This window comes from Phaenicophaeus curvirostris, chromosome 30, assembly GCF_032191515.1.
Source record: "Phaenicophaeus curvirostris isolate KB17595 chromosome 30, BPBGC_Pcur_1.0, whole genome shotgun sequence".
NCBI lineage: Eukaryota > Metazoa > Chordata > Aves > Cuculiformes > Cuculidae > Phaenicophaeus > Phaenicophaeus curvirostris.
Genome location: NC_091421.1, coordinates 4,301,690 through 4,327,611, shown reverse-complemented (window position 1 = coordinate 4,327,611; position 25,922 = coordinate 4,301,690). Strand labels below are relative to the sequence as shown.

Genomic DNA, 25,922 nt, shown 5'->3' with positions numbered 1-25,922 from the left:
TTCCCCCCTTTCCACTTCCACCCTTTCCCCTTCCCCCCTTTTCCCCTTCCCCCTTTCCCCTTCCCCTCCTTTCCCTTACCCCCTTTTCCCTTTCCCCCCTTTCCCTTCACTTTCCCTTCCCCCCTTTTCCCCTTCCCCCCTTTTTCCCCTTCCCCCTTTTCTCCTTCCTCCCTTTTCCCTTTCCCCCCTTTTTCCCTTTCCCCCCTTTTTCCCTTCCCCCCTTTTCCCCTTCCCCCCTTTTTCCCCTTCCCCCTTTTCTCCTTCCTCCCTTTTCCCTTCCCCCCTTTTTCCCTTTCCCCCCTTTTTCCCTTCCTCCCTTTTTCCCTTCCCCCCTTTTTCCCTTCCCCCCTTTCTCCTTCCCTCTTTTCCCCTTCCCCCCTTTTTCCCCTTCCCCCCTTTTTCCCCTTCCCCCCTTTTTCCCCTTCTCCCCTTTTTCCCTTCCCCCCTTTTCCCTTCCCGTTCCCCTTCCCCCCTTTTTCCCCTTCCCCCTTTTCCCCTTCCCCCTTTCTCCTTCTCCCCTCCCTTTCCCCCTTTTCCCCCTCCCCCTTTTTCCCCTTCCCCCCTTTTTCCTTCCCCCCTCCCTTTCCCCCTTTTTCCTTTCCCCCTTTTTCCTTTCCCCCTTTCTTCCTCCTTTCCCCCTTTCTTCCTCCTCCCCCACATCTCCCCGACCCTGGGATTTGGGGATAAAGACCCAGAATTGGGGTTCAATGACTGGGATTTGGGGATAAAGACCCCAGAGTTGGGGTTCAATGACTGGGATTTGGGGATAAAGACCCAGAATTGAATCCCAGAATGGGCTGAGTCGGAAGGGACCTCAAATCCCATCCAGTTCCATCTCCTGCCGCCCAGGACACTGGTGGCTCCTGATCTGGCCAAGAACAAGGAACCTCCTTCCCCAACCTCCCCCAGATTCCGCGTGCAGCAGGATCGCCTCCAAAATCCCTGCCGAGAATCCCAGAACTGGTGGGATGAGGATGTTGATGGGGCTGGGATGCTCTTGGGATTTTTGGAGGTGAACTGGGACCTTCAAGAGACCAAGAGCCGGTTGGGATTGGAGTGGGATCAGACCTGGATCCAACCAAGAGCAGACTGGGATGGGAGTGGGATCAGACCGGGAGCTGACCACAAACAAACTAGGACTGGACTGGGAACTGACTGGGATCAAGCTGGGATCAGACTGGGATGGAAGCAGCGAGAATGGGGAGGGAGGGACCCCCATTCCCAGGAAACGGGGCCCCAGTGGGGCTGATGTTCCCACCGAGAGCAGAGAACTCGGCTCAGCCGTGTTGGATCGAGCCTCGTTCGCTTCCGAAGCAAATTCCTGGAAGATCAATCCCCTGGATTTGAATTCCCCACAAATCCCAGCCCAGATCCCAGCATCTCTGAGCATCCATGGGGCGTCCGGGCTTTATCCACTCCGTAGCTCCTCTGCTTCATTACTTTCAACACCACAGATGCCAAGAGTGGGATTTGGGAATGGAAAAACTGGGAATATGACAAATTCTTCCAGGAAAAGGGACCGGGAAGGTCAGTTTTACTTCTAAACTGGGCTGAAAGCTGAACAGAAAAGGTCAAATCCAATCTTTTAGCGGAGAAACCCAACCCTCCGGCGCATCCGGAGTTGTCGGATAAGGATGGTGCCGAGGACATGGAATCAAAAAGGCTTGGATTGGGAAAGATTTAATTAAAACAGGGAGATGATGAAGGGAAAGGCAGGAGGAACCGACCCCTCCACTGGGGCTGAGCTGGATTCACTGGAGCTGGGAACAAGGAGCTGGAAATTAGGAGCCCTCAGACTCCATCGGAGGATCCAGGAGGGTCCCGGCAGCTCCCGGGATTTCTTGGAATGCCCAGAAAACAGCAGAATGCCCTGAGAATTCCCAGTTCGGCTGATGCCGGCACAGAGGTGGCCACCAGCTCCGGGTGGGAATAGCGCCCGTGGGGAGGAGGAGCAGCCTGGGCCGGAGGGAGAGGTCTTCACCGCACGGAAGAGCTGGGATGGGGCCAGGATTTAAGGCAAAACCAGGTGGAATTCCCCGGCACATCCCAAGGGATGGGGTTGGCCGCCAGCCCCGGCCTTCCCGGTGGCGTCTCCCTGCGGATCCGAGTCCGAGCGCCCCGCCGTGAGCTTGCCAGGAACGCGGCTCGGGCCTGGCTCAGTTTTCCGAGTCTGGAATTTCCCCAAAATGAGGATAAAAAAAATACGTATCCACATCCTGCCAGGAGAAATGTGGCTCAGGATCAGGGAAACGTCAACAAATCCATTCCCCAACCAAGGATTTGAGGGGAAAAGGGGAAAATCTTCGGAGGGACCCAAAAGTAAAAACCGGGACGGCGATGCCAGGATTTAGAGCTGGGATTCTCCCGGGTGCCGGCTCCGCAGCTCTTCCCGTTCTTCCAGGATGCTCTGATCCCACCAATATTCCCAGGAGAGACCCCGGGCTCTGCTCACAATTCCCAGCCCGGTCCCGGTGGGGCGATGGCCGAGGATTCTGCGGCAGGAGAAGCGTCTCCGTTAGACTCGGTTCCGTCCTTCCAGCCGCGGAGCCGGGATCATCTCGGAGCCGGAGCGTCGGCGTCGATGGCGTCGAGCAGGAATTGCTCGGGGTGGGCGGTGAATCCCAGGTGGCACTGGAAGAGGAGAGGGAAGAGGTGAGAGCCGGGAACGACGCCTGAGCTGGGAAGGGTTTAACGAAGCCTGAGTTAGTTAGGCAGGGTTTAACGAAGCCTGAGTTGAGCAGGGTTTAACGAAGCCTGAGTTAGTTAGGCAGGGTTTAATGAAGCCCAAGTTGAGCAGGGTTTAACAAAGACCTAGTTGAACAGGGTTTAACGAAGCCTGAGTTCAGCATGGTTTAATGAAGCCTGAGTTGAGCAGGGTTTAACGAAGCCTGAGTTAGTTAGGCAGGGTTTAATGAAGCCCAAGTTGAGCAGGGTTTAACAAAGACCTAGTTGAACAGGGTTTAACGAAGCCTGAGTTCAGCATGGTTTAATGAAGCCTGAGTTGAGCAGGGTTTAACGAAGCCTGAGGTATTTAGGCAGGGTTTAACGAAGACCTAGTTGAGCAGGGTTTAATGAAGCCTGCGTTGAGCAAGGATTAATGAAGCCTGAGCTGAAAAGGGTTTAACGAAGCCTGAGTTGAGCAAGGTTTAATGAAGCCTGAGTTAAGCAGGGTTTAATGAAGCCTGAGTTGAGCAGGGTTTAACGAAGCCTGAGCTGAAAAGGGTTTAACGAAGCCTGAGTTGAACAGGGTTTAATGAAGACTGAGTTGAGCAGGGTTTAACGAAGCCTGAGCTGAAAAGGGTTTAACGAAGCCTGAGTTGAGCAGGGTTTAATGAAGACTGAGTTGAGCAGGGTTTAACGAAGCCCGAGTTGAGCAGGGTTTAACGAAGCCCGAGTTGAACAGGGTTTAACGAAGCCCGAGTTGAACAGGGTTTAACGAAGCCTGAGTTGAGCAGGGTTTAATGAAGACTGAGTTGAGCAGGGTTTAACAAAGCCTGAGTTGAACAGGGTTTAACGAAGCCCGAGTTGAGCAGGGTTTAACGAAGCCTGAGTTGAACAGGGTTTAATGAAGCCTGAGCTGAAAAGGGTTTAACGAAACCTGAGCTGAAAAGGCTTTAACGAAGCCTGAGTTGAGCAGGGTTGAGCATCTCAACGCATCCCACGCCGACCCTCGCTTATGCCACCAGCTCGTTCGTTAATTCAGGTTTATTAACCAGAACTAATTGGATGCGGCGCAAATATTAATTGTCTTTCTCCCCGATTGGATCCACCGGAAGGGGTCGACCCAGCACAGCCGTTCTCTCCCCTCTCCACCAGTTTGAGTGGATTCCCTTCTTCATTCCAATTAAATCTAGGTGTAGATGAGCCTTAACGAGCACAGACTGATCCCCCAGGTTGGTTAATTGAAGAGAAGGGGTCGCAGGCTGCTCGTTCGCCCCCTCCCTGAGCCAAACTTGGTTTAACCGAGTGGGACTCATCCTACAAGACAAGAACCAACCCCTCGGGGTTTCTCCTCCCTCCCAGCTCCACAGTGGGTGCGTGATTCATCAAATGAGAATAAAACACCCCAAAAAGGAGAGACGAGGGAGCAGGGAGCTCGCCGGGTGGGAAGGGGAGAGCGCGGCTTTGGGAGTGCCTCCGGTTTCCAGGGTCCGAGCCGGTGTTGGACACGAGGGGACGTGGCACAGCGGCAACTCCTGCTGCTGAGACCCCTTTCCCTACGGATTTTTAGTCCAGCTCAGCCTCCGAGCTCCGTGTGCGACCCCCATGGGCTGGAGCTGGGCTTGGGCTCAACCACAGCTGAAAAAACAGCTAAGGAGTTCCAAAATCTGCTCAAATCCACAGTTTTTAGTGCTCCTCAGAGCTGGGCGCAGCACTGGGAGCAGAAAAGCCTCTAAAGGCAGAGCTGGGGGGGGATGCAGGCACGTGGGTCCCACCAAAGAAATCCCACTGCCTTGGGCTCGTGGTGCCCTGACCTTGGTGGAGAACACGGACAACGCGGATCTGCTCCCGGGGAAGCCGGGAGAAACGCGGGAGAGGCTGACGGAGGGTCCGGATCCCGCAGGGTCTCATCCTGCCAGCAGGGTCCACGGCAGCGGAGCCACTGGGGTCTCCTTTACAGCCAAAGATCAGAAGAACCCCCCCAAAAAAAAGACCCAAGGAGCCAAGTTGGAAAAGTATCTGTGTTTTAATGGGAGCAGTGGTTGGTCCAGACTGGATATGGGGTGGGAATGAAATTCCGCAAGGAGCAGCAGCCAGGAACGGGAGCTCGATCTGGAGGCTCCACCGCAGAGCGACCCTCAGAAAGTCATTCTTGCAGCAGGAAGGGCTCCCAGCAGCCAAAAATTCCCAACAGAGGAAACCAAAAGGGATGGAACCAGCAGGATGAGAGCCACAAACGCGGCTCCAGCCCAGCGGCTCCGCTGGATCATTGAATCATAAAATAGTCTGGGTTGGAAGGTACCTCAAAGCCCATCCAGTTCCACCTCCTGCCATGGGCAGGGACACTTCCCACTGCATCAGGGGAACTCAAAGCCCCATCCAACCTGGCCTTGAACCCCTCCAGGGATGGGGCAGCCACCACTGCTCTAGGCAACCTGGGCCAGGGCCTCCTCTCCCTCACAGGAGAACATTTCTCCCCAAGATCTCGTCTCAATCTCATCTCTTGCAGCTCAAAACCGTTCCCCTTGTCCTATCATAGAGTCACAGAATGGTTTGGGTTGAAAGGGACCTTGAAGATCATCCAGTTCCAATCCATCTGTGATGGGCAGGGACACCTCCCACTGGATCAAGGGACTCCAAGCCCCATCCAACCTGGCCTGGAACATCTCCAGGGATGGGGCAGCAACAATTTCCCTGGGAAACCTCTTCCAGGGCCTCACCATTCTCATTGGGAAGAAATTCCTCCTAATGTCTAGTCTAAATCTGCTCCTCTCCAGTTTATCCTCGTTCCCCCTTGTCCTATCACCACAAGCCTTTGTGAACAGTCCCTCCCCAGCTTTCTTGGAGCCCCTTCAGGTACCGGAAGGTCTCTAGAAGATCTCCTCGGAGCCTTCTCTTCTCCAGGCTGAACAACCCCAACTCTCTCAGCCTGTCCTCGTACGGGAGGTTCTCCAGCCCTCTCATCATCCCCATTGCCTCCTCTGGACTCATTCCAACAGCTCCATCTCCTTCTTGTATTGAGAATTCCAGAACTGGACACAGTACTGGAGATGAGGTCTCACCAGAGAGGAGCAGAGGGGCAGAATCCCCCCCCTCCCTGCTGGCCACGCTGCTTTGGATGCAGCCCAGAACACGGTTGGTTTCTGGGTTGCGAGTGCACTTTGGTGGCACATGTTGAGCTTCTCCCCCAGCACCCCAAGTCCTTCTCCTCGGGGCTGCTCTCCACCCCATCATCCCCCATCCTGGATTGAAACCATGGATTGCTCCAACCCAGGTGTAGGATGTTGCCCTTGGCCTTGTAGAACCTCACGAGGTTCTCACAGGTCCCACCACCACCACCCGCTCTGGCTTTTGTTCATGGAAACAGGGATAAAATCTTCCAGTGTCACCACGCAGGGGGTGGATCCTGCTGGATTCCTGCAACGACTGATTGAAAAACTCAAATTCTACTGGGTTCTAGGGCTTGTTTGGTTTAGGGGGAGCTCCAAAGCAGCCAGCGGCTCTCTGAGGCTTTTGTTTCTCGAACCAATTCCCTGAAAACAGAATTCCCAGCTTCCAGAGGCTGCTGGAATTCCCGAGCAAGCCAACAACCCTGCGCCGGGCAGCCCAGACCAACCTCATCCCCAAACCGCGCGCTCTTCCCGATCCTTTTGGTGCCTCTGGAGCGTCGCCGGCAACGCGCCAGCCATCCCGGGTGGTCGGGAAAGGGAAATACCACTAAAAACTCTTGGGTTTTCAGCTTCCACCTCCCATTCTCAGGATGAAAACACCCAACGCCCCCTTGCCACGCGGGATGGACGCACAAAATCCACCCAATGCTCTGAAAAGCAGCGGAACGCGCTGCTCTCTCCATCACAACTGACTCCGGTTGCCTTCCCACCTCCAAAAAAAAGGAAATTGCAACTCATTAAACGCTAACGAGGAGAGCGATGAGAGAGGTTTTGGAGTGAATTAAAGAAGGGGTGGCCGATAAAGCCTTGATGTTGTGTTACGGCTCCGGGGCCGATAACCAAGGAGTGGGAGGGTCTCTTGAGCGCTTCCATGAATCCCACAGGAATCAACTCCCAAACGCATAAATAAACCAAAGATCGTGCCGCATTTCCTTTGCCGAATCCCAAACCCACGCGCCGGATGAGGAAAACGATGAAACGAGATAATTAATGCCAAGATTTCCAGTCCTTACAAAGTGGGAGCTGCGCCTCCCCCTCGGCTTCACTCTGGATCGGAAGCGTTTCCAAGTGGAAAACCCCAAACCCAGCTGGATGACGAGGGGCAGCGGCGATGCCGCCGCGGTGGAAGGGCCGTAGCGCGGCAGCAAACCCCAACAGGCTTAGTTTTGAGTTTCTTAGCTTATATTTATGGAGTCTCCAGTTCAGTACGGAAGCAGCGATGCCCTGGAGCTCCAATGTTTCTGCTACGTGGATTAAAATGAACCGGGATAAAGGATTCTCTTGGGTTTAACCCAAACGGAAAGAACCCGGAGACACCGGTTGGCTTGGAACCAGCCAACACGGAGCCTTAGTGTCTAGAAACCCCTGCCCCGCGCCCCCCGTTCCAGCGGGATTCGAGGTGTTCACCGACATGAATATTCCGTATTTTCCGATCCGGACACCGGATGGACTTATTTTCCTGTTCAACCTGTGCGAAGCGCACATACGTTTGGTTTCGTTCACACTGTAAACCATAGGACGCACTGGCTCTGATGGCTACTTGCACGGACACTGTGGCTACTTGGTGGCGTGAGCCGGGGACTCTTCGGTCAGCAGGGTCCGGGTGACGCTTACCGTTTTCCCGCAGGCCAGGAAGGAGGCGCCCAGGGCGATGAGGCACAGCCACGTCTGCAAGGAAAGAAGGTGTCGGTGCTCAGGAACGGTGGGGAGTTTGCAGAGGTTCTGCTGGTGGAACGGTCAGGGGGGACCTCAGGGAGGGGAAATCATCACTGGAAGCGGTACGGAAGGCAGAGCTGCTGGATCTGGTCGGGGAACCCTCAGTTTGTGGAGGACACCAAAGTGTGTGGGAGTGTGGATGTGCTGGAGGGCAGGAAGGGTCTGCAGAGGGATCAGGACAGGCTGGATCCATGGGCTGGAGGGCAGGAAGGGTCTGCAGAGGGATCAGGACACGCTGGATCCAAGGGCTGGAGGGCAGGGAGGCTCTGCAGAGGGATCAGGACACGCTGGATCCAAGGGCTGGAGGGCAGGGAGGCTCTGCAGAGGGATCGGGACAGGCTGGATCCATGGGCTGGAGGGCAGGGAGGCTCTGCAGAGGGATCGGGACAGGCTGGATCCATGGGCTGGAGGGCAGGGAGGCTCTGCAGAGGGATCAGGACAGGCTGGATCCATGGGCTGGAGGGCAGGGAGGCTCTGCAGAGGGATCAGGACAGGCTGGATCCATGGCCAGGCCCAACGGGACGAGTTTCCACAAGGCCAAGTGCCAGATCCTGCACTTGGGTCACAACAACCCCAGGCAACGCTCCAGGCTTGGGGAAGAGCAGCTGGAAAACTGCCCCAGGGAAAAGGCCGTAGGGTGCTGGTCAACAGGGGCTGAACGTGAGCCAGAAGTGGCCCAGGTGGCCAAGAAGAGCACCAGCATCCTGGCTTGGATCAGCCATGGGGTGGCCAGCAGGAGCAGGGAAGGGATCGTCCCCCTGCACTCAGCGCTGGTGAGGATGCACCTCGAATCCTGGGTTGAGTTTTGGATCCCTCACTCCAAGAAAGACCTTGAGGAGCTGGAATGTGTCTGGAGAAGGGAACGGAGCTGGGGGAGGGTCTGGAGCGCAGGGGCTCTGGGAGCAGCTGAGGGACCTGTGGGGTTTGTTGTGGAGAAGAGGAGGCTGAGGGGAGACCTCATCACTATCTGCAGCTCCTGGAAAGGGGGTTGTGGTGAGGTGGGTGCTGGGCTCTTCTCCCAAGGAACAGGTGATGGGATGAGAGGAAACCACCTCAAGTTTTGCCACAGGGGCGGTCAGATTGGTTATTGGGGAAAACTCCTTCATGGAAAGGGTTGTCCAGCCCTGGCAGAGGCTGCCCAGGGCAGTGATGGAGTCCCTGTCCCTGGAGGGTTCAAAACACATGTAGATGTGGCTCTTGGGGTCAGGGTTCAGTGGTCATGGTGGGTTTGGGCTGACGGTTGAACTGGATGAGCTTGGAGGGCTTTTCCCACCTTAATGATTCTCTGATTCTGTGACCACTCAGTGGACAAGGACTTGGCCAGGTGGCCGCACTTGAAGAGCTGCAAAGCTCGGTGTGTGGCTGGAGACCAGTGACCACAGGGTCCATACTGGGACCAGTACTAGTGAGCGTCTTTGCTGGGCACAGAACGGTGGGAGCGAGTGCGCTGGCAGCGTATCTGCGGATGACACCGACCCGAGTGGTGGGATGATCCAGAGGGAAGGAAACCATCCATGGGGGACCCTGACAGGCTGGAGAGAGGAGCTCATGCTCATGGACTTCACCAAGGCCAAGTGCAAGGCTCTGCACCTCGGTCAGGGCGATCCCAACGTGGCTTCGGGCTGGGGGACGATGGGCTTGACAGTGGCCCTGCCTCGAGGGACGTGGAAGCATGAAAAGTGAGTACGAGCAACCATGTGCACCCACAGCCCAGAAAGACGACCTTCTCCTGGGCTGCATCCAAAGCCGTGGGACCAGCAGAGGGAGGGGATTCTGCCCCTCTGCTCCGCTCTGGTGAGACCCAACCTGGAGTTCTGAGTTCAGTCCTGGAGTCCTCAGCGCAAGAAGGACATGGAGCTGCTGGAGGGAGTCTAAAAGAGGCCATGGAGATGATTTGAGGGCTGGAGAACCTCCAGTATGAGGACAGGCTGGAAGAGTTGGGGTTGTTCATCCTGGAGAAGAGAAGGCTGTGGGGAGACCTTAGAACAGCTTCCAGTATGGAAAGGCACTCCAGGAAAGCTGGGGAGGGGCTCTTGACTGGGGAGGGCAGGGAGAGGATGAGGGGGAATGGTTTTAAGCTGAAAGAGGGGAGATTGAGATGAGATCTTGGGGAGAAATGTTCTCCTGTGAGGGTGGGGACACCTCCCACTAGATCAGGGTCTCCAAGCCCCATCCAACCTGGCCTTGAACCCCTCCAGGGATGAGGCAGCCACCACTGCTCTGGGCAACTGGGGCCAGGGCCTCTGCAACCTCACTGTGAAGAATTCCCTCCTGAGGTCCAGTCTAAATTTTCCCCCTTTCAATTTAAAGCTATTCCACTCATCCCATCACTACAAGCCTTTGTAAAAGGTCCCTCCCCACCTTCCATACTGGAAGCTCCCCAGAGGCTTCTCTTCTCCAGGCTGAACTACCCCAACTTTCTCAGCCTGTCTTTGTACGGCAGGTTCTCCAGCCCTTGGATCTTTTCCGTGGCCTCCTCTGGACTCATTCCAACAGCTCCATCTGCTTCTTATGTTGAGGATTCCAGAACCGGGCACAGAACTCCAGGTGGGGTCTCACCAGAGAGGAACAGTGGGGCAGAATCCCCTCTCCCTGCTGGCGACACCGCTTTGGATGCAGCCCAGGACACGGTTGGTTTCTGGGCTGCAGGCGCACATTGTTGGCTCCTGTGGATCTTCTCATCCACCAGCCCCCCAAGTCCTTCTCCTCAATCGCATCATCCCCCAGCCTGGATTGAAATCGTGGATGTCCCATCCCTGCAAGCGTTCAAGGCCAGGTTGGATGGGGTTCTGAGCACCTGGATCCAGTGGGAGGTGTCCTTGCCCACGGCAGGGGTTGGGATCGGATGGGCTTTGAGGACTGTTCCACCCCAACCCATTCTGTCCATTCTGGTTTTACACACGTACAGAGGAATCTTGCCTTACTCCAAAGTCTCTGCCAACGTTTCACCTGCTGCAGCATTAAATCGGGGCTTTTTGGGGAAGGGTGAGCAGGGGAAGGGCTGAAGAGATGGTCGGGGAAGCAGGAGAAAGGTCGTGTGCGTAGGCAGGTGCCACGAAGAACGGATGCGCAAGCAAATCTGGCCACGAAAGCCTCAACTTCCCCATCTGTCCAGACCCTGCAACTGACTTTAAGGCTTGTAAAATGTGCCAGAATGAACAGAAACCAAGGAATGGAACGGTGGCTCCTCGCTCCAAGAAAGACTTTGAGGAGCTCGAGCGCATCCGGAGAAGGAAATGGAGCTGGGAAAGGGTCTGGAGCCCAGGGGCTCTGAGAGCAATGAGGGACCTGAGGGGTTTGGTGTGGAGAAGAGGCTGAGGGGAGACCTCATCACTCTCTGCAGCTCCTGGAAAGGAGATTGTGGTGAGGTGGTGCTGGGCTCTTCTCCCAAGTAAGAAGTGATGGGATGTGAGGAAATGTCCTCAAGTTGTGCCAGGGGAGGGTTAGATTGGATATCGGGGAAAACTCCTTCATGGAAAGGGTTGTCCAGCCCTGAGGCTGCCCAGGGCGCTGCTGGAGTCTCCAGCCCTGGTGGGGTTCAAAACACGTTTAGATGTCGCCCTTGGGGACAGGGTTCAGTGGTCACATTGGGGTTGGGCTGATGGTTGGGCTAGATGAGCTTGGAGGGCTTTTCCAACCATAACCATCCCATGATTTTATGGTTCTTCACCAAAACTCCTGCAGTCTCAGGTGCTACCTTAAGGGTTTTGAGGGCATTTTTAACCTCCAAGCCCCGTGGCTGCTGCTGGAATCGAGCGTTTCAGTCAGTTTGATTGATCTCATGTGGAAAAAGTTGAAGTCTCAGGCGTGAATTCTCTGAAAATAACCCCACGGGCTGGTCGCACTTGAGCAGGACTCCCAGCTCGCCCCAAACTTACCAAATACGCCACAAAGGAGAGGTAGACCACGCTGAGGATGGCAGCCCCGATGTACAGAGCTATGTGGTTGAGGGACATGACGTAGGCCACCACAAAGTACATGTTGATGCAGCAGACAAGGAGGATGAGCAGCCCACCCGCGATCCTCCAGAACCTGCGAGCGAGGCCAGAGCACAACAGGGTGAGGCGGAGGGGCCAGGAGGAGATGCTGGAGGAGGAGAGGACCGAGACGTGTGCCTGGGGGAGCACCACGCTGTCTCCTGCTCGGAGGCGACTCCCTTCATACTTACAGTCCGTTGGCAAAATCGTTCATGACGCCGGGCAGGCTGGTGAACGTCAGGACAGGGATCAGAGCGAACGGAAGCTGGAAGAAGCAAGAAAATACAGAAGAATAAATAGGGGAGATGGTTCCAATTATCTCAGCATGGACAAACATCCAAAGCTTGCTTGTATCTGACACCATTTCCCTGAAGCTGTTGTGACGTGAGACAAAGGGACTTTCCCGGCTGGGACAAGGAAGGAATTTGAGACCCTGAGACTCTGAGCACCCGGATCCAGTGGGAGGTGTCCCTGCCCACGCAGAGGGATGGAACTAGATGGGGTTTGAGGTCCCTTCCAACCCAAAGCATTCCATGCTTCCACGACCCTGGTTGATCCTCTCCACCTCTCTGCTGCAGCCCAGCCCCTCCTGACAGCAACTTGCTCTACTCAGCTCCTCCTGCAAACCCTGAGGCACCAGGAACTGAAATATTCATGGAATCCATCCAGTTCCACCCCCTGCCATGGGTAGGGACATCTCCCACTGAATCAGGGGGTCCAAGCCCCATGCAAGCTGGCCTTGAACAACTCCAGGGATGGAGATTCAGCAGAACTGCTGCCATCGTGTCATTTGGCTTCATGGGTTGAGGGGCTTAATCATGGAATGGTTTGGGTTGGAAGGGACCTCAAAGCTCATCCAGTCCCACCACTGCCATGGGCAGGGACACCTCCTACTGGATCAGGGGCTCCAAGCCTCATCCAGCCTGGCCTGGAACATCTCCACAGATGGGGCAGCCACAACTTCTCTGGGAAACCTGGGCCAGGTTCTCCCCATCCTCTCAGGAGAACATTTCTTTCCAAGATCTCATCTCAATCTCCCCTCTTTCAGCTCAAACCTGTTCCCTTTCATCCTATCCAGTGCCAGAGGTTTTTCTCCAGGACCCGGGTGCTGCCGCTCACCTGGAGGCTCATGAGAACGTTTAAGAAGTCGTTCATGCCAGTCAAGTGTTCGACGTCCTGGAAGATGGCAACGAAGAGGGTGGGGGTGATGGCGATGGAGCGGGTCAGCAGCACCCGGGCAAAGCGGGACCAGCGCAGGTTCAGGAAGCCCTGGGGAAAAATCGGAGAAGTTGCCAGGTGAAAACAGTGCAAGGAGACTCCGAGCACGGTGGGAAGAGTGGGACTCAGGGCATGACTGGGAGCTAGAAAGCCCAGCAGGGAGGTTGAAGGAGCTTCCAGCAAGAGCTGCGTGTCCAGGGAAGGAGAATCATAGAATTATCAAATAATTTGGGTTGGAAGGGACCTCAAAGCCCATCCAGTTCCACCCCCTGCCATGGGCAGGGACACCTCCCACTGCATCAGGCTGCCCAAGACCCCATCCAATTTGGCCTTGAACACCTCCAGGGATGGGGCAGCAACAATTTCCCTGGGAAACCTCTTCCAGGGCCTCCCCACTCTCATTGGGAAGAAATTCCTTCTCATGTCCAGTCTAAAGTTTATCTCAGTTTCCCGTTGTCCTGTCACCACAAGCCTTTGTGAACAGCCCCTCTCCAGCTTTCTTGGAGCCCCTTCAGGTACTGGAAGGTCTCTATACGGTCTCCTCAGAGCCTTCTCTTCTCCAGGCTGAGCAAGCCCAACTCCCTCAGCCTGTCCTCGTACATCCTGCCCTCTCATCATCCTTGTAGCCTCCTCTGTACCCATTCCAGCAGCTCCATTTCCTTCTTATGTTGAGGATTCCAGAACTGGACACAGTACTGGAGATGAGGTCTCACAAGAGAAGAATGGAGGGGCAGAAACCCCTCCCTCCCTGCTGGCCACGCTGCTTCTGATGCAGCCCAGGACACGGGTGGTTTCTGGGCTGCGAGTGCACTTCCACAGCTCATGTTGAGCTTCTCCTCCCCCAGCACCCCAAGTCCTTCTCCTCAGTGTTCTCTCCATCACATCATCCCCCATCCTGGACTGAAACCATGAATTGCCCCAACCCATGTGTAGGACCTTGCCCTTGGCCTTGTTGAACCTCATGAAGTTCCCACAGCCCCAATTCTCCAGCCCTTCCAGGTCCCTCTGGATGACGTCCCGTCCCTCTGGTGTGACAACTGCCCCGCTCCGCTTGGTGTCATCTGCAAACTCGCTGAGGTGCCCTCAATCTCATTGTCTTATCATTGAGAATCACCAATATTAGCTCGAAAGGCTCGGGAACGGAGCGACTGGGGATGCAGGCGGCATCCAAGAGGGTTCATTACCTCCATAACGAACTGCCCAGAGTACGTCCCCGTCATTGTTGAGCTCTGGCCGGCGGCGAGGATCCCGATTGCCCAGATATAGAGAGCAGCAGGGCCGAAGTAACAGCCCAGAACGGCGCCCTGGCACAGAGGATTGAGCTGCTGTCAGTCCCACATCTGCGAGTGGGAACAAGGGAATTCTTCTGCTGGTGAATTCCCCCCCGTGACCGGATTAATCACAGACGTGGAGGTGAGAGAGAAGGAATCATCCTGTTGTGAAAGAGGGCAAAGCATCCCCCGCGTAGGCAGCGGATGAAGCAGGGGCCACGGGTGTGAGAAAAGCTTGGTCCTGGCCAAGCAAATCAACGAGGGGAGCGGAACACGGGGAGTCTGGGGGGTCAGGGCGGCTAAAATGATGAGAAAGGGAGAGGGAATTCCTCGAGTGAAGGGCTGGGCTCAAGGATTGGAGAATCCTGGGATGGGTTGGGTTGGAAGGGAACTCAAAGCCCACCCAGTTCCACCCCAGCCATGGGCAGGGACACCTCCCACTGGATCAGGGGCCCCAAGCCCCATCCAACGTGGCCTTGAACCCCTCCAGGGATGGGGCAGCCACCACTGCTCTGGGCAACCTGGGCCTCCCCACCCTCACAGGAAAACATTTCTTCCTAAGATCTCATCTTAATCTCCCCTCTTTAAGCTCAAAGTCATTCCCCATCATCCTCTCCCTGCCCTCCCTGATCCAGAGCCTCTCCCCAGCTTTCCTGGAGCCCCTTTCCATACTGGAAGCTGCTCTAAGGTTTCTCCAGAGCCTTCTCTTCTCCAGGATGAACAATCCCAACTCTCTCATCCTGTTCTTATACAGGAGGTTCTCCAACTCTCAGATCACCTCCGTGGCCTCCTCTGCGCTTGCTCCAACAGCTCCATGTCCTTCCTGTGCTGAGGAAGAACTGGACACAGGGCTCCAGGTTGGGTCTCACCAGAGCGGAGCAGAGGGGCCGAATCCTGTCCCTCCCTGCTGGCCACGCTGCTTGCTGCATCCCCAGGAGTCTCCTCCAGCTCTGTTTTTAGCGATCCCTTTGAAGGTCCTGGCCTCTACTCCCTCTGTTGTCCCAAAAGCAGCAGCCGCTAACGGGCAAGTATTCCACCACTCACCCCTTTGTAGATGTCCACTTCCAGCGTCTCGTTGTTGTTTGGGAAGAGCGAGGAGTGCGGGCTGCTGGCGTTGGCGCAGACGGCGTTCTGCAACGAGACAGAGGGGCAGGAGGTTGGTTTTGCACAGCGAGGACAAGCAGAGAAGTCTGAACGCAAGGAGCGGTGGGTGCTGGAAGCCCCAAAGTGCTGGTTTAAATGGGACTCATCATAGAATCATAGAGTAGTTTGGGTTGGAAGGGACCTTAAAGATCACCCAGTTCCAACCCATCTGTGATGGGCAGGGACATCCCACTGGACCAGGCTGTCCAAGCCCCATCCAACCTGGCCTTGGACACCTCCAGGGATGGGGCAGCCACAGCTTCCCTGGGCAACCTCATCCAGGGCCTCCCCACCCTCATAGTGAAGAAATTCTTGCTTATGTCTAGTTTAAACCCGCCCCTCTCCAGTTTATCCCCATTCCCCCTCATCCTATCACCACAAGCCTTTGTGAACAGTCCCTCCCCAGCTTTCTCAGAGCCTCTTTGGGTCTGGAAGGTCTCCTCAGAGTATCTCTATAAGTCTCCTCAGAGCCTTCTCTCCTCCAGGCTGAACAACCCCAAATCTCTCAGCCTGTCCCTGTACGGGAGGTTCTCCAGCCCTCTCATCATCCCCGTAGCCTCCTCTGGACCCGTTCCAACAGCTCCATCTCCTTCTTATGTTGAGGATTCCAGAACTGGACACAGTACTGGAGATGAGGTCTCACCAGAGCGGAGCAGAGGGGCAGAATCCCCTCCCTCCCTGATGGTCATACGGCTTTGGATGCAGCCCAGGACACGGGTGGTTTCTGGGCTGTCAGCGCATGTTGGTGGCTCACGTTGAGCTTCTCCTCCCTCAGCACCCCAAGTCCTTCTCCTCAGGGCTGCTCTCCATCCCATCATCCCCATCCTGGATTGAAACCACGGACCCAGGTGTAGGACCTTGCCCTTGGCCTTGTTGAACCCCATGAAGTTCCCACAGCCCCACTTCTCCAGCCTCTCCAAGTCCCTCTGGATGACATCTCGTCCTTCTGGTGTGACAACTGCCCCACTCAGCTTGGTGTCATCTGCAAATCCACTGAGGCTGCTCTCAATCTCACTCTCTACATCATTGATGAAGGTTTTAAACATCACAGGTCCCAGTACGGACCCCTGAGGGAAACCACTCGTCACAGATCTCCATCTGGACTTCAAGCCGTTGCCCACTACTCTCTGAATCAACAGCCTTGTTCTTTTTATCACAGAATAGATGGGCTCTGCCTGACTCAGGGGCACTGATGGGGCTCGGAGTGGCTCTCCGGGTGCCCACAATGACTCTAAAAGCCCTGGGTTTTGGTGTTAACCTGGATCTGGACACCACAGCCCCCCAGGAACTGAATGGCAGCCCCAGCTCACCACATCCGCGTTGGTCTTGTCAAAGAAAGCCTCAGCGAAGACGGTCACGACGAAGATGTTAATGATGAAGGAGACAAAGAGAGCGATGCAGGACTCAATGAAGAAATACTTGTTGGCTTCTCGCACTTCCCTCTTGTTTGCACGGTCCACTTGCCGGGACTGAAAAGGGGATGGGGACAATATCAGGGCTTGAGAACCTGGAATTCACTGTTGTGTGGCTAAGATCTGTAGTTATACCGAACGGAGAGTGGGACATGGGTCGCTGGGTGGGAAGAGAGCAAGGGAGGGAGGGAAAAGCAAACCCAATATTTGCAGAACACGCTGCACCAGCTCGGAGAGCAATTCTCTATGGCGACAGGCTGGCAGAGTTGGGGTTCTTCAGCCTGGGGAGACCTTAGAGCAGCTTCCAGAACTGAAAGGGGCTCCAGGAAAGCTGAGGAGGGGCTCTTGATCAGGGGGTGCAAGGATGGGACAAGAGGGAAGGGTTTTGAGCTGAAAGAGGGGAGATTGAGATGGGATGTTCACAGAATCATGGAATGGTTTGGGTCGGAAGGGACCTTAAAGGTCATCCAGTCCCAACCCCCCTGCCACAGGCAGGGACAAAGGTTGGATTATTGAGATCTTAGGAAGAAATGTTTTCTCGTGAGGGTTGGGAGGCCCTGGCCCAGGCTGCCCCATCCCTGGAGGTGTCCAAAGCCAGGCTGGATGGGGCTTGGAGCCCCTGATCCAGTGGGAGGTGTCCCTGCCAAGGGTGGAACCGGCTGGGCTTTGAGGTCCCTTCCAACCCAACCCATTCCAGGATTCTGGTGCCACCCCCACACGCAAAGGACATGTATCCCGAAGCTCGCAGCGCTCTCCATGTGCCAAGGACCCCACCAGCCCCTCATGGGGTTCCCAACATCCCCACTGAAGCCAACGCTCAGAGCAGACTCCACTCAGGTGTTTGAGGGTCCTGGCAACGCTCACCTTGACCAAGGCGGAGTGCAGGTACATGTTGTGCGGCATGATGACGGCGCCCACGATGCCCACGGCCTGTTCCAGCTGCGGCGTGCCGCAGTTCTCGCAGTACGGGATGAAGAGCCCCTTCAGCAGCTTCTCCTGGTCCGGCTTCACCGTCACGTACTGGGGACAAAAGAAAGAGCAGAGGTGGCCACGTGTGGGTCGCACAACCGCTCCGGTTGCCCCTAGATGGTTGGACTCGATGATCCGATGGGTCTTTTCCGACCTGGTGATTCTATGTTTCTATGATACTTGAAAGCCAAAATGCGGTGGCTTTGGTGAAAACCCAACTGTGGAGTCGTTTGCTGTTGGATAACAAAGGACGTAAGCGCCCAACTGGTCTCCACCAGTGGAAACACTGAGCCAGCCTCAAATGTCCTGGATTTTAAGTGTCTGTCCCCAGGATTTGGCGCTGGAACCACCGGTGGGGAGAGGGAACACGCTCCCACACAGCTCTGGTGGGAACGTAAGGAGAGATGGTGAGGGTACCTCGTAGCCAAACGTCACAGCCATGATGGTAATCAGGAACCCAAAGAACGCTTCCAGCTTTCGCAAGCCTGGGAGAAGAAAAAGAACATCAGCAAGCCGCAAAAAAAGAGCTGGAAGCTCTATTTCTGGAAGTCAGGAGGAGAAATTACCGTATTTGTCCAGGAAGAGAAAGACGAAGGTGTCGGCGATGGTGATGAGCACGCCGCCCCACAGCGGGATCCTGAGAGAGACCAGCACGGGGGGACATCAGCGCACAAAGCACCTCGTCCTCCTCACCAGCCCCAAATCCCTTCAGCCAGGGCCTTGTTTGGGGATGGATTCGGGTTGCCCAAGGCTCTGGGATGGATTCGGGTTGCCCAAGGCTCCGGGATGGAATTGAATTGTCCAACGCTCCGGGATGGATTTGAATTGCCCAAGGCTCCAGGATGGATTTGGGTTGCCCAAGGCTCTGGGATGGACAGAGCTTTGTTTGCAGTCTGACAAGGTGTTTGGCAAGGGACTGTGGGTTTGTTTGCTCTACAAGCAGCTCAGATAAGAGTTCCCTCCCCGAGCTTCATCCTGCAACACTCCAGGGAAGAGCGGCTGGAAAGATCTTCCCAAGAAAAAGACCCTGGGGATGCTGGACAACAGGGGCTGAACGTGAGCCAGAAGTGGCCCAGGTGGCCAAGGCCACCAGCATCCTTATATCAGCCATGGGGTGGCCAGCAGGAGCAGGGAAGGGATTGCCCCCTGCACTCAGCGCTGGTGGGGATGCACCTCGAATCCTGGGTTCAGTTCTGAGCCCTTCACTCCAAGATAGACCTTGAGGGACTGGAATGTGTCTGGAGAAGGGGACAGAGCTAGGGAAGGGTCTGGAGCTCAGGGGCTCTGGGAGCAGCTGAGGGACCTGGGGGGTTTAGTTGGGAGAACAGGAGGCTGAGGGGAGACCTCATCGCTCTCTGCAGCTCCTGGAAAGGAGGTTGTGGTGATGTGGGTGCTGGGCTCTTCACCAAAGAATCAAGTGATGGGATGAGAGGAAATGGTCTCAAGTTGTGCCAGGGGAGGGTTAGATTGGATATTGGGTAGAATTCCTTCATGGAAAGGGTTGTCCAGCCCTGGCAGAGGCTGCTCAGGGTGGAGTCTCCATCCCTGGAGGGGTTCAAAAGCCGGGTGGACAAGGTGCTCGGAGATGGTTCAGTAGTGGACAGGGACGGTTCGACTCAACGATTTCAAAGATCTTTTCCAACCAAATGATTCCACGATTCTATGAATCCCGAGAAACAGCTCCGCTCAGAGCCCTCTCCCCAGATCCCAAGCACAAATCCCGTGGCTACTCTGGGAATGACAAGAGCAAGCGAGACTTTTACCAGCTGCTCCCCACAAACCTGCAGCTCCCCGTTCCGTTTGCATTCCTGCTCGAAGCCAAGATCGCTGCACAAGGTCCTTTATCAGGAATATCGGATTTGCCCGGAAGGCTGCAGCCCAAATTTGGCTGAATTAAAACCCCAAACCCCGCAGTTCCCCTTTGAGCCGAAAATAAAGAAGCAGGCGGCCGTGGCTGAGTCAGCTCAGCACCAGCGCAACACGGATGAATCACCCTCCTCCAAGAGCTGATTTCGGAAGATTTATAGGAATATGTGAGTCTGTTCTGGTGCAGATGGTGACACTCAGCTAATCTGGGAGGGGAGCCCTCATTTCCAGGCAGGGCCCTGGACAGGCTGGAGAAGTGGGGCTGTGGGAACCTCGTGAGGTTCAACGAAGCCAAGGGCAAGGTCCTACAGCTGGGTTGGAGCAATTCATGGTTTCAGTCCAGGATGGGGGATGATGTGATTGGGAGCAGCCCTGAGGAGAAGGACTTTGGGTGCTGGAGGAGAAGCTCAATGTGAGCCACCAAAGTGCACTCACAGCCAGAAACCACCCGTGTCCTGGGCTGCATCCAAAGAACGTGACCAGCAGGGAGGGAGGGGATTCTGCCACTCTGCTCCTTTCTGATGAGACCTCGTCTCCAGTACTGTGTCCAGTTCTGGAATTCTCAATACAAGAAGGAGATGGAGCTGTTGGAATGGGTCCAGAGGAGGCGACAAAGATGATGAGAGAGCTGGAGAACCTCCCATATGAGGACAGGCTGAGAGAGTCGAGGTTGTTCAGCCTGGAGAAAAGAAGGCTCTGAGGAGATCTTATAGAGACCTTCCAGACCTGAAGAGGCTCCACGAAAGCTGGGGAGGGACTGTTCACAAAAGCTTGGGAGTGATAGGATAAGGGGCAATGGGGATAAACTGGAGAGGGGCAGGTTTAGACTGGACGTGAGGAAGAATTTCTTCCCAATGAGAGTGGTGAGGCCCTGGAAGAGGTTTCCCAGGGAAGTTGTGGCTGCCCCATCCCTGGAGGTGTTCAAGGCCAGGTTGGATGGGGCTTGGACAGCCTGATCCAGTGGGATGTCCCTGCCCATCATAGGGGGTTGGAACTGGATGATCTTTAAGGTCCCTTCCAACCCAAACTATCCCTATGAGTCTCTGACTTCCCGCTGACGACAACGCCGACTCACTTGCCCATCGACAGCAGGTTGATAGCGATGGCCGAGCCAATGACTTCTTGCATGTCGGAGCCGATGATAGCGAGCTCGACCATCAGCCACAGGATAATCCGAGGAACCTAAGGGCAAAAGAAACATCCAACACCATTAAAACAGGGAAAATCTTCTCCCTTAAAGTTCCTGGGTGAGGACAAGGTTGTGGCGATGGAGCATTTCGGAATGGGCTCTTTTCCCTTCTATGGAAAACACACTGATGGTTGCCACTTGAGGGCTGGTCTGGAGCAGAAATCCAGGTTCCCCATGGCAATCCCTAAGGGAGGCTCCTGGCTCACTTCTATAACCTAAATTCCTCCCCTCCACACGCTGCACCCATTGTGAGAGTGGAACTGGATGTTTCCGTGTGCTCAGGCGCCGGGAACGAGCACGGGAAGACACTTCCCATGGTGGGATCAGTGACAAAGTCTCAGGTGCTGGATGAGAAACATCAAACCGCACAGAGCTGAGGACATCGCGGACTTCCCCACAGGGCAGTCTCCTTCATCCCCGGCTGGAGGAGCCGCACGGCCCTTTCTTACACAAGCCAGGAAGATTTCTAAAGCAGGGAAATTCAACAGCCAGGGAATGACCTTGCTCTGAAGGACCATTGCTCTCCTCAGGATTCCTCCAGCACCAAGCGTTTCACTGTTGGAGGCAGCAGAAAAGCTGAAATCCAGGGTTTAATTCATCAATCTGTCTGCGATTCACTGGGAAATCCCAGTTCATTCACCCCCATCTCCTTGTGCATTCCTTTTTCCAAGGTGGGGAGGACCTGGAGCATCCCAAATCTGCTCTCCTAACAGCCCAGCTTCCCAACTTGCCCCTCGATTACGGCTACGCTTAAAACCTTCCTCCCAATGTGCCCTTCTTCCGACTGGGAACCAAGCCAGAAGAAACCAACTTAATCCCCCAGCTCCTTGGCCAGCAAAGCCGAGGTGTGACAATGAAAATACACGTTGGCAACCGGAACACTTCCTCCTCTGGAGGAGGATTTGGCACTAAATCTTTTTTCATTTCATCTTTCAGGCAGCCCCAGGAGAGAGCGCCCCAGAGCCCACCTGGTGGGGCAGGTAACCACCCACCTTCTGGTACTGCCGGTTGCAGACTTCGGCGAGGTGCAAGCCGGTCACGACGCCGAGGCGGGCGGCCAAGCGCTGCAGGAGCAACCCGATGATCGTCGCCAGCATCAGCACCCAGAGCAGCTGAAGGAGAGAGGAAAGCAGGAGTGGGGCAGCGAGAAACCAACAGCCACCAACAGGGTCCCCCCAGGACGCCTCTCCTCCGCGCTTTAGGAATCGTGGACATCATCGACACTCGGCGACGGTTTATGTGCCCGCAGGAAGGACCCAAACGCCGAGAAAGGTGTCTGAGAGCACTTTGCTCGCCCTTTCTCCTCCTCTGGGGTGTTTCAGATCCGCTCTGTGTCCTAAACCGTGGGTGGACGCGGGGGATGCACAACCCCCAGGTTTCTGCACTGACCTTAAACCCTGCGACAGCCCCGGATTGTAAATCCGACTCGATGTTGCCCGGATCCAGGTAGGCGATGCTCATCAAAAAGCCTGGCCCCGTGAAAGCCCAGAGCTTGCGGAAGCTGAAGCAGGAATGCTGAGGAAAGGAGAGAGGATGGAGGCATCAGGAGCCGGTTCTGCAGCTGAGCCCCCTCCCAGCGCAGGGCACGCGTCATCTTCATGTGCTGCCCGGCCACCAGGGATAAAAACCAGCAAGAGAAAGCCAGACTTTGATTTCATTCCCTCGCTGGGCAGCCCAGTGTCTTCCTCAACTCCCTCCCAAGCTCTCCAGCAATCTCTGATCCTAATCTAGAGCTTAGGACTACGCCCAAGGACACGCTGTTTGGTGGGGGGTGAATCCTCCTGTGCCCCAGCAGCTGAAAACGCTGCCGTGTTGCTTAATCGAAAGCAAAGAGGGTCCTGATACCACAGCAAGGGGGCTGGGGCTGTTCCAAAGGGCAGCCAAGCACTCCTGCTCCCTCTCCTTGATAAGGGAACAAAGGACCAAGGTCCCCTCCTCCCCTGGGGCTGCAAACAAGACATTTCTCTGCTCTTCAGCAGCTCTTGCTGCTCCAGGAGACAAATCCTGAGTGGCCCAGGTTGCCCAGAGCAGTGGTGGCTGCTCCATCCCTGGAAGGGTTCAAGGCCAGGTTGGATGGGGCTTGGAGCCCCTGATCCAGTGGGAGGTGCCCCTGCAGGTTTAAGGCAGATGGTGGACATGGATGGGCTTTGAGGTCCCTTCCAACCCAACGCATTCAAGGATTTGATGATTCCATGAATCCTTAAGTCCGCAGCGAGCACAGAAGCTCCCTCCCCATCCTCTCCCAGACCCCATCCAGCAGCCCAGATGCCCTTCCCAGTGCAGGCAAAGAGGGGAACTGGCACCCAGGGGACCAACTCACGTGGGTCCCAAGTGCTTGCTGGTTTTTCCGACTGGATTTTCCTATCGGAGCAAGCGGGGAGGGCCATACTCACCGTCTCATCTTCGGGAATGGGGATCTTGCTGTCAAAGTAGGTGGTAAAAGGCTCCTCTGAGGATTCATCTGGTGGCTGCAGTGGGTTTCTGCTGCTGGAAATGGTGCTGACCACCTCACCGTGCTCCCCGGACACATCATCTGGGTTGGGAGAGACACGGAAAGGGAATGAGGAGTGAGCGAGGGTCCTTGGAAACACAGGAAAACCTGGCAAGACACACTCGATGATCCAGTGTGTCTCTTCCAACCTGGTTATTCTATGATTCTAAAATGAGCGTGTCCTGCCCTCGCGGCTAATTAGCTGGAAGAGATAATGACATAAAGACACCAGGAACAGCTGTAAGCCCACCCGGACACAACGCTGCCCGGCCCGAGCATTCCCACATGGAGAGAGGAGCCAGCAGTTTGATGATTCGGAGCCCGTCCGGACACTCGTTCATCCAGCTTCATTTCCAAAGGGCACAGCAGCCCCGCCGCGTTGCCATAATCATTAACCGGCACCGAGCTCGCTAGGTCCAAGAAAACCCACAGCTGGTTTGGACCATTGCGAAGAGTGTTATCCCAGACTCTCCCAGCTGAAGAATAACGCCTGGAAGGACCCTGGTGCTACCATGAAGCTCGTGTGTGGCAGCAAGGGACGGGCAGGAGGCTGCGTGACTCTTCCCTGCTCCAAACGGAGAAGCCAGTGCTGAGGAACGCAAAGGTCAGGCTCTAATTTTAACTCCCGAGGAAGGTGGGTTGGGTTATTCCGGCACAGCAAAGGCACGATGCCACGGAGAACCTGCTAGGACTTGTCCCACCACCTGGTTCCTCCCCTGCCCACCTTCTCCCCCAGGCTGGTACTCACTCCTGCTCTCCCGACGCGGCACGGAGCGGGAGGGCAGCATCCGTCCTGGATCGACCCGTCTTTGGCAACGGTGGCCGAACACCCAGTGGCTTTTACCAACTTTCCTATTGCATCATCAGAGCAAACAGGGCTTGGTTGCTCCTCCTTTTTTCCTGCCTCCCAAATGCCTCCAGGGCCACCTGGCCTGCCAGGGGCCGTTTACATAACGAACCCGTGTCTGCGGGCTGGCTCCTCCGGTCCAGCCAGGCTGAGGAGCCAGGGAGTGGGAAATCTCCAGCTGGAGTCACCTCAAGCACCTGAGGGTCAACGTCCGCTGTGATGAACAAGCAGCCAGGGTGGCGAACGGGCAAGCAGAACCCTTGGGAGGGGTTGTGGGACGGAGGAGTTTGACTAAAGGCAAGGTGGGTGTATGAGAGCAAATCATGGAATGGGTTGGGTTGGAAGGGACCTCAAAGCCCAGCCAGTTCCACCACTGCCATGGGCAGAGACACCTCCCACTGGATCAGGGGCTCCAAGCCCCATCCAACCTGGCCTGGAACACCTCGAGGGATGGGGCAGCCACAATATCTCTGGGTAACCTGGGTCAGGGACTCCCCACCCTCACAGCAAAACATTTCTCCCTCAGATCTCATCTCAATCTGCCTGATGAAGCGACGCATCTCAGCCCGACGCATCTCAAATCATAGAACCACTGAATTCTGGAATGGGTTGGGTTGGAAGGGACCTCAAAACCCATCCAGTCCCACCCCTGCCATGGGCAGGGACACCTCCCACTGGATCAGGGGCTCCAAGCCCTATCCAACCTGGCCTTGGACACCTCCAGGGATGGGGCAGCCACAATATCTCTGGGCAACCTGTTCCAGGGCCTCCTCACCCTTATGGGAGAACATTTCTCCCGAAGATCTCATCTCCACCTCCCCTCTTTCACCTCAAACCTGCTGCAGGATCCTTACCGTAGGACGCCTTCCGATCCATGTTGGAGTTCCCCATGGTGGAATCCTTCTCGTGGCCTGGGAGCTGGTTCAGCTTGGCCACATTGGCTGCAAAAGAGAAGGGGGAAAAACCTGTTAGGAAGGAGAAAAAAAAAACCTACAGGAGAGGTGACGCAACCACGAGCGCCCAGCAGAGATGGACTCACTTCCCCAGCCCTTTCCCAGCTTTGCGGATCCTCACGGGGCTAGGAAGGAGTTCTTGGCCCAGGACCTGCCTGGAAAGTCCTGGTGAGGAGCAGGGAGAAGGGGGTGGGTGGATGGGACGTGCGAATGGAGGTGACAGCGGGGTCGGCGAGGGTTGTGAAACGGCGGCGAAGGGAAGCGGGGTGGAAATCCCTCTGTGTGTCAAACCCACATTCCATCCCTCCCCTTCCAGGCACAGTTATTTCATCCCCGCCGCGTGCCCGGAGGCTCCTTGAAGGGCGCAACGCGGCGCCCGCACCACGGAGCGGCTGTAAAACCCACCCGCAAAGGAAGGAACTGGGATCCAGAACCGGGGTCTGGTACTGGGATCTGGAACTGGGATCCGTTATAGGGTCTGGGATATGCTACTCGGGTCTGGTACTGGGATCTGAAACTGGGATCCAGTATTGGGCTCCGTTACAGGGTCTAGGATCTGACACTGGGATTAGGAACTGGAGTCTGGTATCGGAGTCTGGAACCAAGATCTGGGTCAGGGTAAGGTACCAGAATCTGGTACTGGGATCTGGAACTGGAGTCTGGTATTAAGATCTGGTATTGGACTCTGGTACTGGGATCTGAAACTGGGATCCAGCACTTGGCTCCATTACAGGATCTGGGATCTGATACTGGGATCAGGAACTGGAGTCTGGTACCAGGATGTGCTACTAGGGTCTGGTACTGGGATCTGGATCTGGGATCCAGTAGCAGGATAGAGTACTGGGCTCTGGTATCAGGATCTGATACTGGGATCAGCAACTGGGATCCAGCACTGGGCTCCATTACAGGGTCTGGGATCCAATACTGGGATCTGGTATCGGAGTCTGGTACCAGGATCTGGGTCAGGGTAAGGTACCAGGATCTGGTACTGGGATCTGGAACTGGAGTCTGGTATTAAGATCTGGTATTGGACTCTGGT

General features: G+C 55.7%; 1 protein-coding gene across 2 annotated transcripts; it reads right to left on the bottom strand.

Moving 5' to 3' along the window:
* Positions 1-1,580: 1,580 nt before the first annotated feature.
* SLC11A2 (solute carrier family 11 member 2) lies at positions 1,581-24,871 on the bottom strand. Of its 2 annotated transcripts, none has more exons than XM_069878973.1 (16): positions 24,785-24,871; positions 22,986-23,125; positions 21,982-22,107; positions 21,585-21,704; positions 20,479-20,585; positions 18,104-18,174; positions 17,955-18,022; positions 17,433-17,588; positions 16,467-16,625; positions 15,058-15,144; positions 13,927-14,046; positions 12,644-12,793; positions 11,716-11,789; positions 11,426-11,579; positions 7,446-7,499; positions 1,581-2,631 (listed from the first exon to the last, which is right to left on the bottom strand). In XM_069878973.1, exons 1-16 carry the CDS (start codon positions 24,819-24,821, stop codon positions 2,554-2,556), a joined length of 1,701 nt encoding a protein of 566 aa, XP_069735074.1. In that variant the 5' UTR covers positions 24,822-24,871; the 3' UTR covers positions 1,581-2,553. The 2 variants fall into 2 exon arrangements, with proteins under 2 accessions (XP_069735074.1, XP_069735075.1); XM_069878974.1 differs by lacking the exon at positions 24,785-24,871 and adding an exon at positions 23,832-23,927.
* Between the last annotated feature and the right edge of the window lie 1,051 nt (positions 24,872-25,922).

Coding starts and splice junctions, on each gene's coding strand:
- SLC11A2 (XM_069878974.1), bottom strand. CDS start 23,871: ATGCTGCCCTCCCGCTCCGTGCCGCGTCGGGAGAGCAGGA. Junction 23,126..23,831: donor GCCGCGTCGGGAGAGCAGGA/GTGAGTACCAGC, acceptor CTCCCAACCCAG/ATGATGTGTCCGGGGAGCAC. Junction 16,626..17,432: donor TGCACTCCGCCTTGGTCAAG/GTGAGCGTTGCC, acceptor TCCCCTTTTCAG/TCCCGGCAAGTGGACCGTGC.